Raw genomic sequence first — 13,258 nt, forward strand, 5'->3', positions numbered from 1 at the left:
TAAATTTTCCCGCTATTTTAAAAAAAAATATTTTTTTTCCTCATGAGATTTTAGGATTTTTTTTTTTTTTTTAAAGATGTTTACCATACCATCATTTTAGAAATAATCATTAGTGTATTACTTCATCATTTTTTCTTCTTTTTAAGATTATTTCTAAATATTTTTTTACTTTTAGTTGGGTTTAACAATAAAAAAACGGCTTTTTGTAGCGATTCATAAAACCGGAAAAATCAGTTATCCGGAATAGCGATGGTCCCGATCGTTCCGGATAATCGTTTCCCCACTGTACAAAAGTTAAAGTAAAAAACAATGCTGTTAGTGTATTGCGACCTTCCTACTTAAGCATGGTTTTGGTTAACTAAGCATGAGTTCGTAATTTGCTTATTTTTGCTGACAAAAGGGTGTGAAAAAAAATTTTAAAACATGCTTAGGAAATATTTAGATGGCACATTAAAGATTTCTTTTTTAAAAAAAAGAAAGAAAAAGAGAAAAAAAAACAGGTTTCTTTCATTGAATGAAATTATTGATTTAGTTTTGTTATTTTCTATGATCATTAAAAAATTTATCTAATTTAAAAATCACATGAATCACTGTGATCTGTGCTTTAAACTTCATGAACGATTAGTTTATATTGTATTCTATGTAAATATTGCATAACTGTTTAAAGTTCTTGGATTTTGATTCTTAAATTTTTTATGCCTCAAGTCAATAAGATAAAAATGGAAGAAATAAACATCTTAATTTTATATTCAATGTGCTCCTTAATAACTTTTGTAAATATATATTTTGAAAGATGTATTTTTAGATACCTTATCAAAAAGCGTGGAAGAAATTTATCGATTTCGAGGCCATCAAATTAATCGGTGTGAAAAATCAACATTTAAGAATTAAAAAGAACAGAATCTAATTTGAAATATTAAATTTTTTGAGTAATTTAATCGAGATTAAACTATGTGAATCAAGAATATTTTGTCACAAAATATATCTTGAATAAAAATAAAACAATTAAGTATATTATATAGCTAATTGTTTTCCTTTTTTTCCTTTTTTCCAGATGCGTGCTATGCTAACTTATTTGGAAGCAACTCGATATAAAATGCAAAGTGTGTTAGCTGATTTAGATGGTAGAAATAAACCAACTCATCCTCTGTATACTCACATGGAAATAAAGAATAAACAAGTAATGAGAATTAATTTGTTTTAAGTCTTTTTAGTGAATGCCGATAGAAATTGTTCATTTTTCACTCTTATCACATAAACAAAAACTTAATGGTAAAAGCAATTTTAATATGCATGTAATTGAATTTTGTTTACAAATATACTGTAAAAGTCCGTTATAGCGACTAATTATAATAGGAGATGAAATTGTGTTTTTAGTGAAGAGCGTATCATTGTAAGAAATTACTTTCTTTAGGTTGAAATAGCAATAAAAATATTTTTTAAAAAATGGAATTGGTATAATTACCACTTTTTCTTTCAATAACTATTTTAATTTGAAATACTCATCTAGAGTTGGCTGCTTTTGTTTACAGATTGTAGTCTAAATTGTGAAGCTCTGAACTTCATAAGAGGTTAAAATTTCTACAACAAGAGTGTTTGAACAAGGTTTTCCAAAAGGAAAAGGAAACCAGTGCTATACCTTTTAAATTCATTGATAACAATAAATGTTGATTTTAATAGCAAGTTTTTATGAAAGGCAATTGGGACATTTGATCAATGGAAAAGAATATATTGTATATATATTTATATATTATTTCAAAGTGCACAGGGCGGAATTTTTAAAAATAGCTTAAATTTTTTATTCAGAAGAAGATATCTAAACTGACTGTCGCCTCATAAAAAATGTAAGGGATTAACATTTACATAGGAAACTACATTAGTTTTTCGCTTCATCTGAAATTATTGAAAATGTTTTCCATTTAAGTCCTTTTCGTGTAATATTACCGACTTAAACAACGGAAAAATATTTTTTTTCTACAAAATTTTTCGTCGTAATAGCGGAAGGCTAGTAATTTTTAACTTATTACAAACAAATTTTTTAATCTTTAAAATGAGGATTTTGACGGTGGATTAGAAATTTGTCATAATAGCTGGTTTCTTGTAATATGCCTTAACATACTCCTTTAATCGAGCTTTTACCGTATATATATATATATATATATATATATATATATATATATATATATATATATATATATATATATATATATATATATATATATATATATATTATCAAGAATCCATAAGTTTTTGAAAATCTGAAAATTAAAATTTTTTTTTTAGGGGTGGGGGGGAGAGTTAAAAATCCTAATATAGTACCAAGTTACAAATAATAATTTACTTGTTACTCGAGTAGTTTCATAAAAGCAAAAAGTTTTTATGCTACTTTTGATTCCAAGCTGCCTCTTAAAATTCGGTCCTGGCTTCTAGAAGTTTTGAATTTCTATAAAACTCTGTATGCAGTTTCACTTCGTATAGCAATATATATTAATGTAGCAATTGGACTGTGTACATAATTGCATTTTACGCAGCAATGCGAAATCTGTATATTTATAAAGTGTTAGATCTTTTGTTTGAATAATAGATATTCACTTTGAAAAGATAAATATAATTTGATTTCTTTGGTCTAAGCATTTGATACTGCCATATAACTTCAATTCAATATAAAACAAATACTTTGTGTTTTACAAATTTGATATTATTGAGCACATGTTGTTTTGCCTGTTATATTCTTAAGAAGATGCCAAATTCTCTTTCATCTCCATGCAGCATTGAAAGTATTTAAATTTTTATTAATAATATGGATTAATATTATTATTAATAATAATTCAGACAAACCTAGTGTAAGCCATGAAATTTCTTGATAAAAAAAAATTCGAAATGAAAATTAATTATAAGAGGATAAATAAAGACTATCACTGTTCAACTTTGTAGCTTTATTATTTTGAACCCAATCCAGCAGACAAGGAAACTTCATTAAGTATTTTATTTTATAACCGTCGTTGAATGGCCGACCCAAATTTGAGTTTACAGCTACCACTGTTCAACTCCGCAGCCATGTAATTTTAAACCCAATCCAGAAGACAAGGGAACTTCTGGATCAAAAACCCCAGAGGTATTGATTTGTTAAGGGTGCTTGGAAGACTTTGTAACCCCAACATATTTAAAGTACACCAGACACCATTTTATACCCAGGATTCTTGAACTGGCTGGATTCGAATTCCCATTCTCTCGAAGATGAGTCCAACACCCTACCAACCAGGCTATCCTTTCCAATCCATCAAGTATTTTATTTTATTTTATTGCCGTCGTTGGACAGCCGACCTAATTTTATGGGCTTACGACCACTAATGTTCATCTCCGTAATCTTGTAATTTTGAACCCAATCCAGAAGACAAGGGAACTCCTGGAACGAGTATTGGGAGAAATTTGTCTTCGTGGAGGACTTTTTAATGGAGCTAACCCCCGCATTTGCGTTACATGGAGAGGAAGACGACAAGAACCTCCCACGGTTAGCCTGACTGCAAAGGGACTCTAACCCATGATCCGTCTACCGCTGAGGATATTTCACGTCAGCACTGTGGTCGGTGCAAGCCGGATGCGGAATTCGTATCGACTGGGATTCGAACCCGAGGCGAACGCTCTATCCCCTGAGCCATCGCTGCTCTTCCATCACGTATTGGAATAAATTTACCTTCGATCAGGATTTTTTGACGGAAATAACCCGGATTTGCGTTACATGGAGAGGTAAACTTCCCTCAGTTAGCCTGGCGGAAAAGGGACTCTAATCCATGATCTGCCTACGACTGAAGATATTTTACGTCAGCGCTGTGGTCGGTATAACCGGGTGCGAAATTCGTATCGACCAGCCATGGCTGGGTTATGAACCCTGTTCACCTCATTGGGAAACAAGCGCTCTATCCCCTGAGTCACCGCGTCTTGAGAGGATAAATTAGGATTATGCAATTGGGAAGCTCTCTTCCAATAATTTCCTTGCATTTTGATTTTTTAATTTTCTTTTCAACCATTGAAACTTCATGGCCTACTCTAGGTTTGCCTGAACTTGCTTTTTCTATAGTTTAAATATCTTATGAAGGTTAAATCGAATTTAGGATGAAAAGTTTTTCTCGTGATATGGGGTCCTCTAATGATGAAAAGCAAGAATGCAATTTTATAGTGCACAATTACCAATTAAGCGAATTTTCCGTTTAAGCATATGTTCTTTTTAAAGTTGAAATACACTCTGTAACAAAAAGATCGACGCACCAAGACGCGCAAAATCGACGCTCGATCAGGCTGGAATGATGCCGAATGATCCCGCTTCCAACTGTGTCCTGACGATCATCGAAGACGTGTTTGGAGACGCACAGGGCAGAGGGGGGATCCTGCCTTCACTATTGCACGCCACACTGGCCCTCAACTAGGCATTATGATCTGGGGTGCCATTTCCTTTGACAGCCGGACCCCTTTGGTCGTCATTAGAGGTACACTTATTGCACAGCGGTACGTCGACGACATCCTATGACCTGTTTTGCTACCGTTCCTTTTGCAGCGCCCTGGGCTGGTTTTTCAGCAGGGCAATGCCAGACCACATACGGCACGTGTTGCTATGAACTGTCTGCAAGCTTGTCAAACTCTTCCTTGGCCTGCCAGATCACCAGATCTCTCTCCCATCGAGCATGCCTGGGGTATGATGGGAAGGCGATTGCATCTGGCACGGAATGTTGATGACCTCGTTCGACAATTGGATCGAATTTGGCAGGAAATACCGCAGGAGACCATCCGGGAGCTTTATCGGTCTATGCCACGCCGTGTGGCAGCTTGTATCCAGGCTAGAGGCGGGTCAACACCTTATTGAACTTGTTACTGTAACTCTGCAATAAATTATTCAATTGTTCTGAAATTTTAATCATTTACTATTCTGTACATTGTCTTCCTATCCACCAATTTTCGTTTCAATCGGACAACTCCTTCTTGGTGCGTCGATTTTTTTTGTTATAGAGTGTATTTATTTTAACGCTAAGCAAATTTCAAAAATGAATAATTTGTTTTAGTGGAAATAGTTTTTTATTCTTTATATCGAAATGAATATGAAAGCCTTAATAATTACTATTGAAGGTTATTATTAAGGTCATTACCATCATAGGTTTCAAAATGTGTTTGATTGTGAAAATGATACATCTGTTTTGTTAATTTTTTTAAAAAAGTGTATTCATTAAAATAATGGAATTTATTTAACTCTGCACAGGGTATGCAGCAAACAGTTCTAAAGATTCCTCACTGGGTGAGGATGGAGAGGAGGAATTCTGGCAGCAGTGGATCAGGTTCTAGCGAATCGCCTGATATCGATATTTCTCAAGTACGAGGTATGTGATGAACGCTATTTTATGTCGATCCTTATGTCTTTTGGCCTTTTTTTAATGCTAAATAGGTAAATGTATGTCCGTAGAAATATAATTACCTATTTAGCATTTTTTATATTTGAAGTAAATAAATTTAATTTCATTTTGCCTCGATTTCTTCTTATCTTCGAATGGCATAAATTAATTACAGTAAAACTTGTGTAAGTTGACCACTTGTGGTGCATTGTCTTAGAGGTCAAGTTAGACAAGTGGACAACTTATAGAGGGGGTGGGTCATTGTTTACTTTTTCGTTTCCTATATCATGTTGCTATATATCTAAAAAAAAATTTTTACTTGACTAAAAAATTTTATTTAGCAAATTGTCAAATGAATATATTAAGAAATGTAATTCTAATATTTAACTAACTTTTTTTAAAAAAATGTTTTCGTTAGTTATGCATGTGAAGTGTTTTATGAAAATAATTTCTTAAAATATCAGAACACGAAAACATGTAATTTGAAAACTTAAACAAAACAAAATTATTTGAACACTTTAAAATTTATTCTGTTATTACTACACTTATAAACCTAACAAACCTATTTGTTACAAAAATATTCCCTCATTGTTGTAGGGCGCTGTTGTTTAGACTTCACATCAGCCCAATGTTTTTCAATACAAACATAGAGATACATTATTCAATGAATGAATGAAAGAAATGGTTAAAAGCTGACCCTCTACAGTTTCCTCTGATGGTCAACTCACAAAAGGGTTTAGATTAGCTTTTTACACAATTTCACCAAACAAGTGAAATTTTAACATACATTGCAAAATGACAGAAAATTTTCTGAAATTTTTTTTTCTGGTCAACTTATGAGGGTTTCAGAATAGAATTTCGTAATACTCCTAGACAAAATTTACTTATTTCAGTGGTCAACATGCAAGATAAACAGGTGGTCAAGTTACAAAGGTTTTGTTTCTTTATATTATATAGGAAAAATTCCGTTCTTGATAATTGAGGTCAACTTATGCAGGTGTCTAACTTACAAGGGTGGTCAACTTGGCAGGTTTCACTGTACCCTTTTCCTTGAAGGGTGTAAATTAATAAAATGGGTATAATTTCTGCTGTAAAAAAATAAGATTGTAAAAAAAATGGACCAAAATTAACAGAAAATTCTGTAAACATCTGGAATAGTTCTTTTGATAATTGTATTGAGATTTTTTGAAGCATAAGTGATTTCACTTATGTCAGCAATTAGCTGATTTTAACGCTTTTCTTAGGCATTGGAAAAGATTGCGTAAAATTTGTATATTTTTTAAATTAAAAGTGCTTTTTTGTTCAATTTTTGCTTCTATAGCATTTTTCATTCATTGGGTACTATTTTAAAAACCTTCCAAAGATGAAATGAAAAAAAAAAAAAGAAAACATATTAAATCAATGTTGAAACAATTAAAAAAAACACATAAAAAATTATCTGAACATATAAATCCTTAACGAAGAAGAAGATATTGAATACATAAAATCTTGTTCAATTGCTTCAAAAAATTTAAAGGAAGAGACAGTTAATTAATAGAGATATTTTCAAATTTTATCTGATAAAAAAACTTGCTTTATTTTCCCACTCCACCTTCCTCTGTAGAGTAGCTTTTGATAACGTCCCCCCCCTCACTTATATCAATTTGCAATCTCTAATGTGTATATTTTTTTCTTCCATTTTTGATTCTAAAAATATATATTAAGGTTGGTGATTACTGAGCACCCTTTGTTTATTTCTTTTTTACTGAAAAGATAATGTATGCTATTTCTTTTCTGTAGATTCAAATGACCTGTATGCAAATATGCCATCTCATACTAATGGTATATCATCAATGACACAGTGCAGAGCATTGTATGACTATGAAGCTAAGCTAAGTGACGAATTGACTCTTCATCCAGGTTTGTATATACATTTTTGAAAAAAAAATTTTTTTACAGGATTCCATCAGTTTTAAACACTTGATTTTTCTTTAAATTTTTTTTTATAAAATAGTTGAATGATTTGATAAAATATTTTCTTTTAAGAGGTTTTGAATTAAGAAATAAAATACGTGTTAAAAATAAAAGTATACAAGCGACTGGCTGGGTATTGTGTGCCTTTTTTGCATTTTTAATGTCGGCATTATATAAAAAAAAATTATTTTTGTTGTTTTTTTGTGAAGAATTAAATTTTTTTTTAAACTGAAATAATAGGGGCCGGGATAGCCAGGTTGGTAGGGCACTGGGCTCATGTCCAAGAGGTCATGGGTTCGATCCCCGCCTGCCGAAGACTCCCTGTGTGTAAATGGTGACTGATGCCCGTTAAATCTGCCGAGTCACGAAGTCCTCCATGTTCCCATAATAAATTATACCTCTGGGGGTACTGATCCAGGAGTTTCCTTTTCTTCTGGATTGGTTCAAAATTGCAAGGCGAGTTAAACATTAGTAGTCGTAAACCCAAAAGTGGGTCGGCTGTTCAACAACGGATAAAAGAAAAGAAAAGAAACTGAAATAATGAAGTTAAACTTGTTTCAGTTGCAGTTAAATTAGTTTCAATTAAGAATTTCAATTTGAAAATATTTGATTGAGTTATGTAAAAGTAGAACTTTATTTGTGTCGCACTAGAGCTGCGCAACAGGCTATTTGCGAAGATTTGGGAAACATTCCTGAGGATGATCCGAAGACATACCATCGCATTTTAGATCTATTGCAGAGGGAGGGTAGCCCAAAAAATAACGAGAGCCAACCTTACATTTGTATTGATTATGCTTTTTAAAATGATCTAATTATGATTTGAAAAATTAAGGCCTAACGTATGACATTTTTACTCAAAAATTACATCTTTACAATCTTTAATAAAACAATGTAATTTTAATTTTAAGAAAATCGAGAGTTTGTTATAATTATTTTTTTATTAAAAAAATCATGGAAAACAATATTTTTTTTTATCCCATGTGGCTCAATTTAATTTTAAAAAAATTAGATTTTTTATTCTATATTGAAATTAGAAGCAGAGGGTGTTATAATGGATAGTAATTAGCTTATGATTAACGCTTCAAATTCTGTAAGTCGTTGAATAATTTGAAAATAGTATTACAACTAGTTAGAAAGAGATTAAAATATTTAGTGATTTATGATCCGAAACTTTATTTACCGGAGCTGACATTATCCTTAATTTATGGGCTTCAGTGTATATAATGTGTGCAGCCTAATTAGAGTTGGACAAAAATGAATTTGTTTAGTCACTCGAAATTCACCGTTATTTGGGATTGAAGTTACAATTGTAATGAAAATTAGATATAATCATAGCTATTTGTAATCATAGTGCAATCTTTAGTCAGTCTTACACTTATAATTTTTATCCTAAATTATCTACTCATAAAATTGCATTATACTCGTTAACGAGTTACTCGAAATCGCTATTGAAAGTAGTTCGTTAATTTATAATCAGTTATATTTTGCCCAACTCTGATTAAAATGTACATTAGATATATTTTTTTCTTCAGCATAAAAACTTCTCAATTATTTTGTTTCATTCAAATTAACACATTTTGTGGTTTCAGGAGACATAATTATTTTGGTACAAAAAACGGAGGACGGTTGGTGGCAAGGTGAACTGAATGGTACCATGGGAGTTTTCCCCTCAACTTATGTGGAAGAACTGTAACTGCTCAACACAGCTTCCAAAAAGTTCCTCTTGTCACATTGACAACATAGCAGTCAAATTTCATTGCTAAAGAGCTTAATTTTGGATGAATGATGCACTATAGGACTTACATTATGAACAAAAATTAGTTTTTAAATCTAAAAAATGGATTTTCTTTTTTAAGGAAGTGTATTTAAGGAACTGTGCGCCTGAAATGTACATATGATGTGTATGGATAAATAAGGCATTTGTAAATAAAATTGAATTAATATTTGGTTCTTTAAATGTATGAATAAAGTACTTTTGTATATATGATATATCTTAGATTTTAAATCAGTGGTACTCACTAGATTTTCTGTAAGAGGCAAAACATGGTAGAGAAAGGTCATTGAAAATCAAAATTTGGTCGAAAATCAAGCTTAAAAGCCAAATTAGGCGGGGGGAAAATAATAAATGCTTGTAGGCTGCATTGTGTAGCATATGATGTACTATTTAGCAAATATTAGAATGTAAAATTAATTCAAAAGCAAAATTTCAAAACATATTTATAATAACATTGTTTCTATTTATATTTTTCTTATGTGTTTTGTAAATCGCTCTGTATTTTATTGTCTCCGTTGGTGATACTAAAACATTTTAGCACAGAAAACACTCTTTTTATGACAGAATTGAATCTGCCATTGAAAGGAACTGATAAAGAAAGCGACACATTTGCTATATTATCGCATTTGGGACGTACAGTGCGCAAGAGAAACGAACCGCTCAGAATAACTTTTGATCGGATCTTCACTTTCTGGAACTTATTCTTAATGGTTCCAGGACGCGAGAATGGTTTGAGTTATTTTTTAGTGAAATTTCAGAAAGTTGATAAGGTTCATTTATTTGTCAAGGAAATTTCAGAAAGTTGATAAGGTTCATTTATTTGTCAGGGAAATTGCAGAAAATTGTCAAGGCTCATTTATTTGTCAGGGAAATTGCAGAAAATTGTCAAGGTTCATTTATTTGTCAGGGAAATTGTAGAAAATTGATAAGGTTCATCTATTTGTCAGGGAAATTTCAGAAAGTTGATAAAGTTCATTTATTTGTCAGGGAAATTTCAGAAAGTTGATAAGGTTCATTTATTTGTCAGGGAAACTTCAGAAAGGTAAAAGGAAGTGGTTGTTTTGTACAATTTTATAATTAATATTTTGTAAAAAAAAAAAAAAATCTTTACAAAATAAATTGTAAATATACAATTTATGATTTTTCACAATTGAAAAAGCCTGACTCGAAATTCTGGAGAAGCATTCAGACTATATAGTGGGTACCACTGATTCATTTGTTATGCTGAGTAATTATCGAAATACTGTTAATTTAGAATCAACCATACATTCATCTCATCTTTCTTTTTAAAACGTTTTTACATACTATGTTCAAATTTATATAGTTTTGTTTTAGTTTTCATAACTTTTTAGAGCATTTATGCATTGTGTTCTACCTTTTTTTTGCTGTGAATATAGCTCTTTAATTGTATCTCTTTTTTTTTCTTTAATAATTTTGATTCACAATATGACACTTCTTGATGGGCGTAACAACTTGTTTTATCTAGGTTATTTCGAAAAATTAATTGATTTTTTTTTACATGAATTAAGTAAAGTATAATTTAAAAAATATTCATATTTGATTTACCAGTTGTTGCAAAATGCATGCATAAAAAAAGTTTAATATCTTTTACCATCCTTATAAACTGTTATACATTTCATGAATAATAGCTATACAAATTGTGTAGCATTGCATTCTACACATTGTATTTTATATATTTCTCTTAGTTTAGTTAGTTTTAGGGACATCATTAAAATGTTTTATACAATTGTTTCATTATTGGTAGTAAAATAACCACAAATAAGTGTACACAAAAAAGTTGATTTTTGAACTGCTTTGACGTTTGATTTTATTATAATAAATCACATAATATGCATCAAAAATATATTTTAAAGAGGATAACTTTATTATTATTACAACTATTCACCCTCTTAAGTATCATAGTTGTTGAGTCAGATATTGTAGCATTTTTTTAAATAAAGGATAAGTATTTTTTCACGAAACCTTTGTGACATAGAGCTGCCTTAAAAGTACTAACAAGTATTTTTACATGGAGAAGGATTATTACTATCCATGCAATAAAATTTCTTATTCAAAAATGTTTTTAATTTCATCCAGACCAAAATTTTTAGTTTTCATTGAAATTTTTTATAACATCGCATGTTGCATTTGCACTTTTTTTTCTTCAGATAATGGCAGTGCATCAGTGCATTTTATAGCATTTGAATGTTTATGCTATTAAGTTAGAAACCAACTAAGATGATTCAGTCCAAAACCCAAAAAGAAATGCCTTCATAAAACAAAAGTTCATTTTGACTGTAAAAATCAAACCAATATTCTAATTAGGCATTTTTGAATCACTGAATTTAAATCAGTAATTTCATTGAAGACTATCAACATGGCGAGAAATTAACTGTTATATTGGGATTCAAGTTAAATAATCTTGGATATTAATCTGTCATTTTTCTTCTTGATGATTAATGTTTGAATATTGACTAACGTATATCTACTTTGTGATTACAAATTAATGAAATAAATCTCTCCAAACATCTGATCATAAAGTATAAAAAAATAAAATACTTTTAAAATATTTTTAGTACGTGTATTTTAAAATAAATATCCTCGATTATTTTTTAAAACATACATTTTAAGATAACTACTTTTGAAGAAATTTTAAGATATACATTTTGATAGATAAATATTGTTATAAATGTGCTCCTTAGTACATGTAATGTATACATTTTTGTCATTCTGACCACATGTTGTATATTTTCTGATGAATATAATAATGAAAAATGTATTTTCATGTTTGTAAATTCTTCCTGTATGTTTTTAATTCTGGATTAAAAATGTAAAAGTGATGTAAAATGTATTTTGCCATAGGGATGTGGAAGTTGTTCCTATTGTATATAGGTAAATGAAAAGTTAGGCTATTTGATTGTAAATTTCATGTACAAAATGTCATAATAAAGAAGAAAAAATTTCATAAGCTTCGGATTGAATTTTTATGTATATATCTATACAGTTTTGAATTCAATAGAATTACTTGTCTCTTTTAAAACTTGCGACTATTAAATATAAATTACTATAAAAATGGACAACTTTGCCAGTAAATTCACTTTACTATTAACTTTTAGCTCTAATCAAAGTTGGATATCAGGTTTTGTTATACATAGCTTGGAAAACTGTATTTTGTAAGAAAATTAAATTAGAATAACTTTAAAATGTTTGGAATTTAAAATAGAATAATCAAATTTACCATACAGTGAACTGGAAAAAAAGCATAAAACATTAAGTAACAGACGATCTTTAAAATATATTTTATTAAAAATGAAAGTTTTTTTTTTTCAAAAATTTTAACATTAGTCCAAATTTTTATCTTTTAAAAGCAATCAAAAGTCAAGATATTGCTCAAAACTTTGCAGTTTATAATTCACAAAAAATTTACTCTCATAGGCAACTACATATTTTTCTTATATGGATTGTAAAATAAATTTTTTACATTTGTTTAAAAAAAAAATCTACCTCAATAAACTAGCAAACGATAATTCAACATATTATTTATTTATTTTTATCAAAGAAGTAATTCTTAGTTAAAATACATAATTTGAAGTGAATTGTGAATTATTATTCTAAATTCAGACTGAATATTTTTAAGCATATTCCTTTTTCATAGCTAAATTAGAAGAATGAGAAATGTTTACCTGGTAAGTAGTTCATTTCTTACAATATTCAAATTTGAAATTCAGAGGGGGTAAACTTCATTTTTGAAAAATTTCAATTAGTTATTAAGTCTAAAACCTTATTTAATTAACAGCAATTTGAATCTATTGAATTTCTGCATAGTTGATTTTTTCTAAACTATTGCAAATAACGTACAATAATAATTGCAGATAATACTTCGAAGCAATAATATCAAGGGGAAAAAATTAAGTTTAAATTATTATAGATTGATGAATGTTTTTTAAGCTGTTTTTATATAGTGTTTTTTATTTCTGTTTTTAAGAATGTTTTTTTTTTATTTCTGTTTTACAACTTAAGACTATATTAACATTTATAAGATATTACATTCTATGAATTAGTGCAAACCATAGAAACATTTTCCAGTATATAGTTTGTTGTTTATACATAATTTGCTCTGCGTCAAACTGTTTATTTGCTTCTAAAATCACAT

General features: G+C 29.7%; 1 protein-coding gene across 2 annotated transcripts in view; it reads left to right on the forward strand.

Moving 5' to 3' along the window:
• Window positions 1-12,073, forward strand: part of Nost (Nostrin) — a 115,678-nt gene extending 103,605 nt beyond the window's left edge. For both annotated transcript variants that reach the window (XM_087154284.1, XM_087154283.1), the window contains exons 10-13: window positions 1,055-1,180; window positions 5,249-5,366; window positions 7,158-7,277; window positions 8,921-12,073. In XM_087154284.1, coding sequence (XP_087010410.1) covers window positions 1,055-1,180; window positions 5,249-5,366; window positions 7,158-7,277; window positions 8,921-9,024 — 468 coding nt within the window. In that variant the 3' untranslated portion in view covers window positions 9,025-12,073. The remainder of the gene's footprint in view (window positions 1-1,054; window positions 1,181-5,248; window positions 5,367-7,157; window positions 7,278-8,920) is intronic.
• The last annotated feature ends 1,185 nt before the right edge of the window (window positions 12,074-13,258 follow it).

The sequence above is a fragment of the Parasteatoda tepidariorum genome, chromosome 10 (genome assembly GCF_982258835.1).
Source record: "Parasteatoda tepidariorum strain Cologne lab strain chromosome 10, Ptep-v5.0, whole genome shotgun sequence".
NCBI lineage: Eukaryota > Metazoa > Arthropoda > Arachnida > Araneae > Theridiidae > Parasteatoda > Parasteatoda tepidariorum.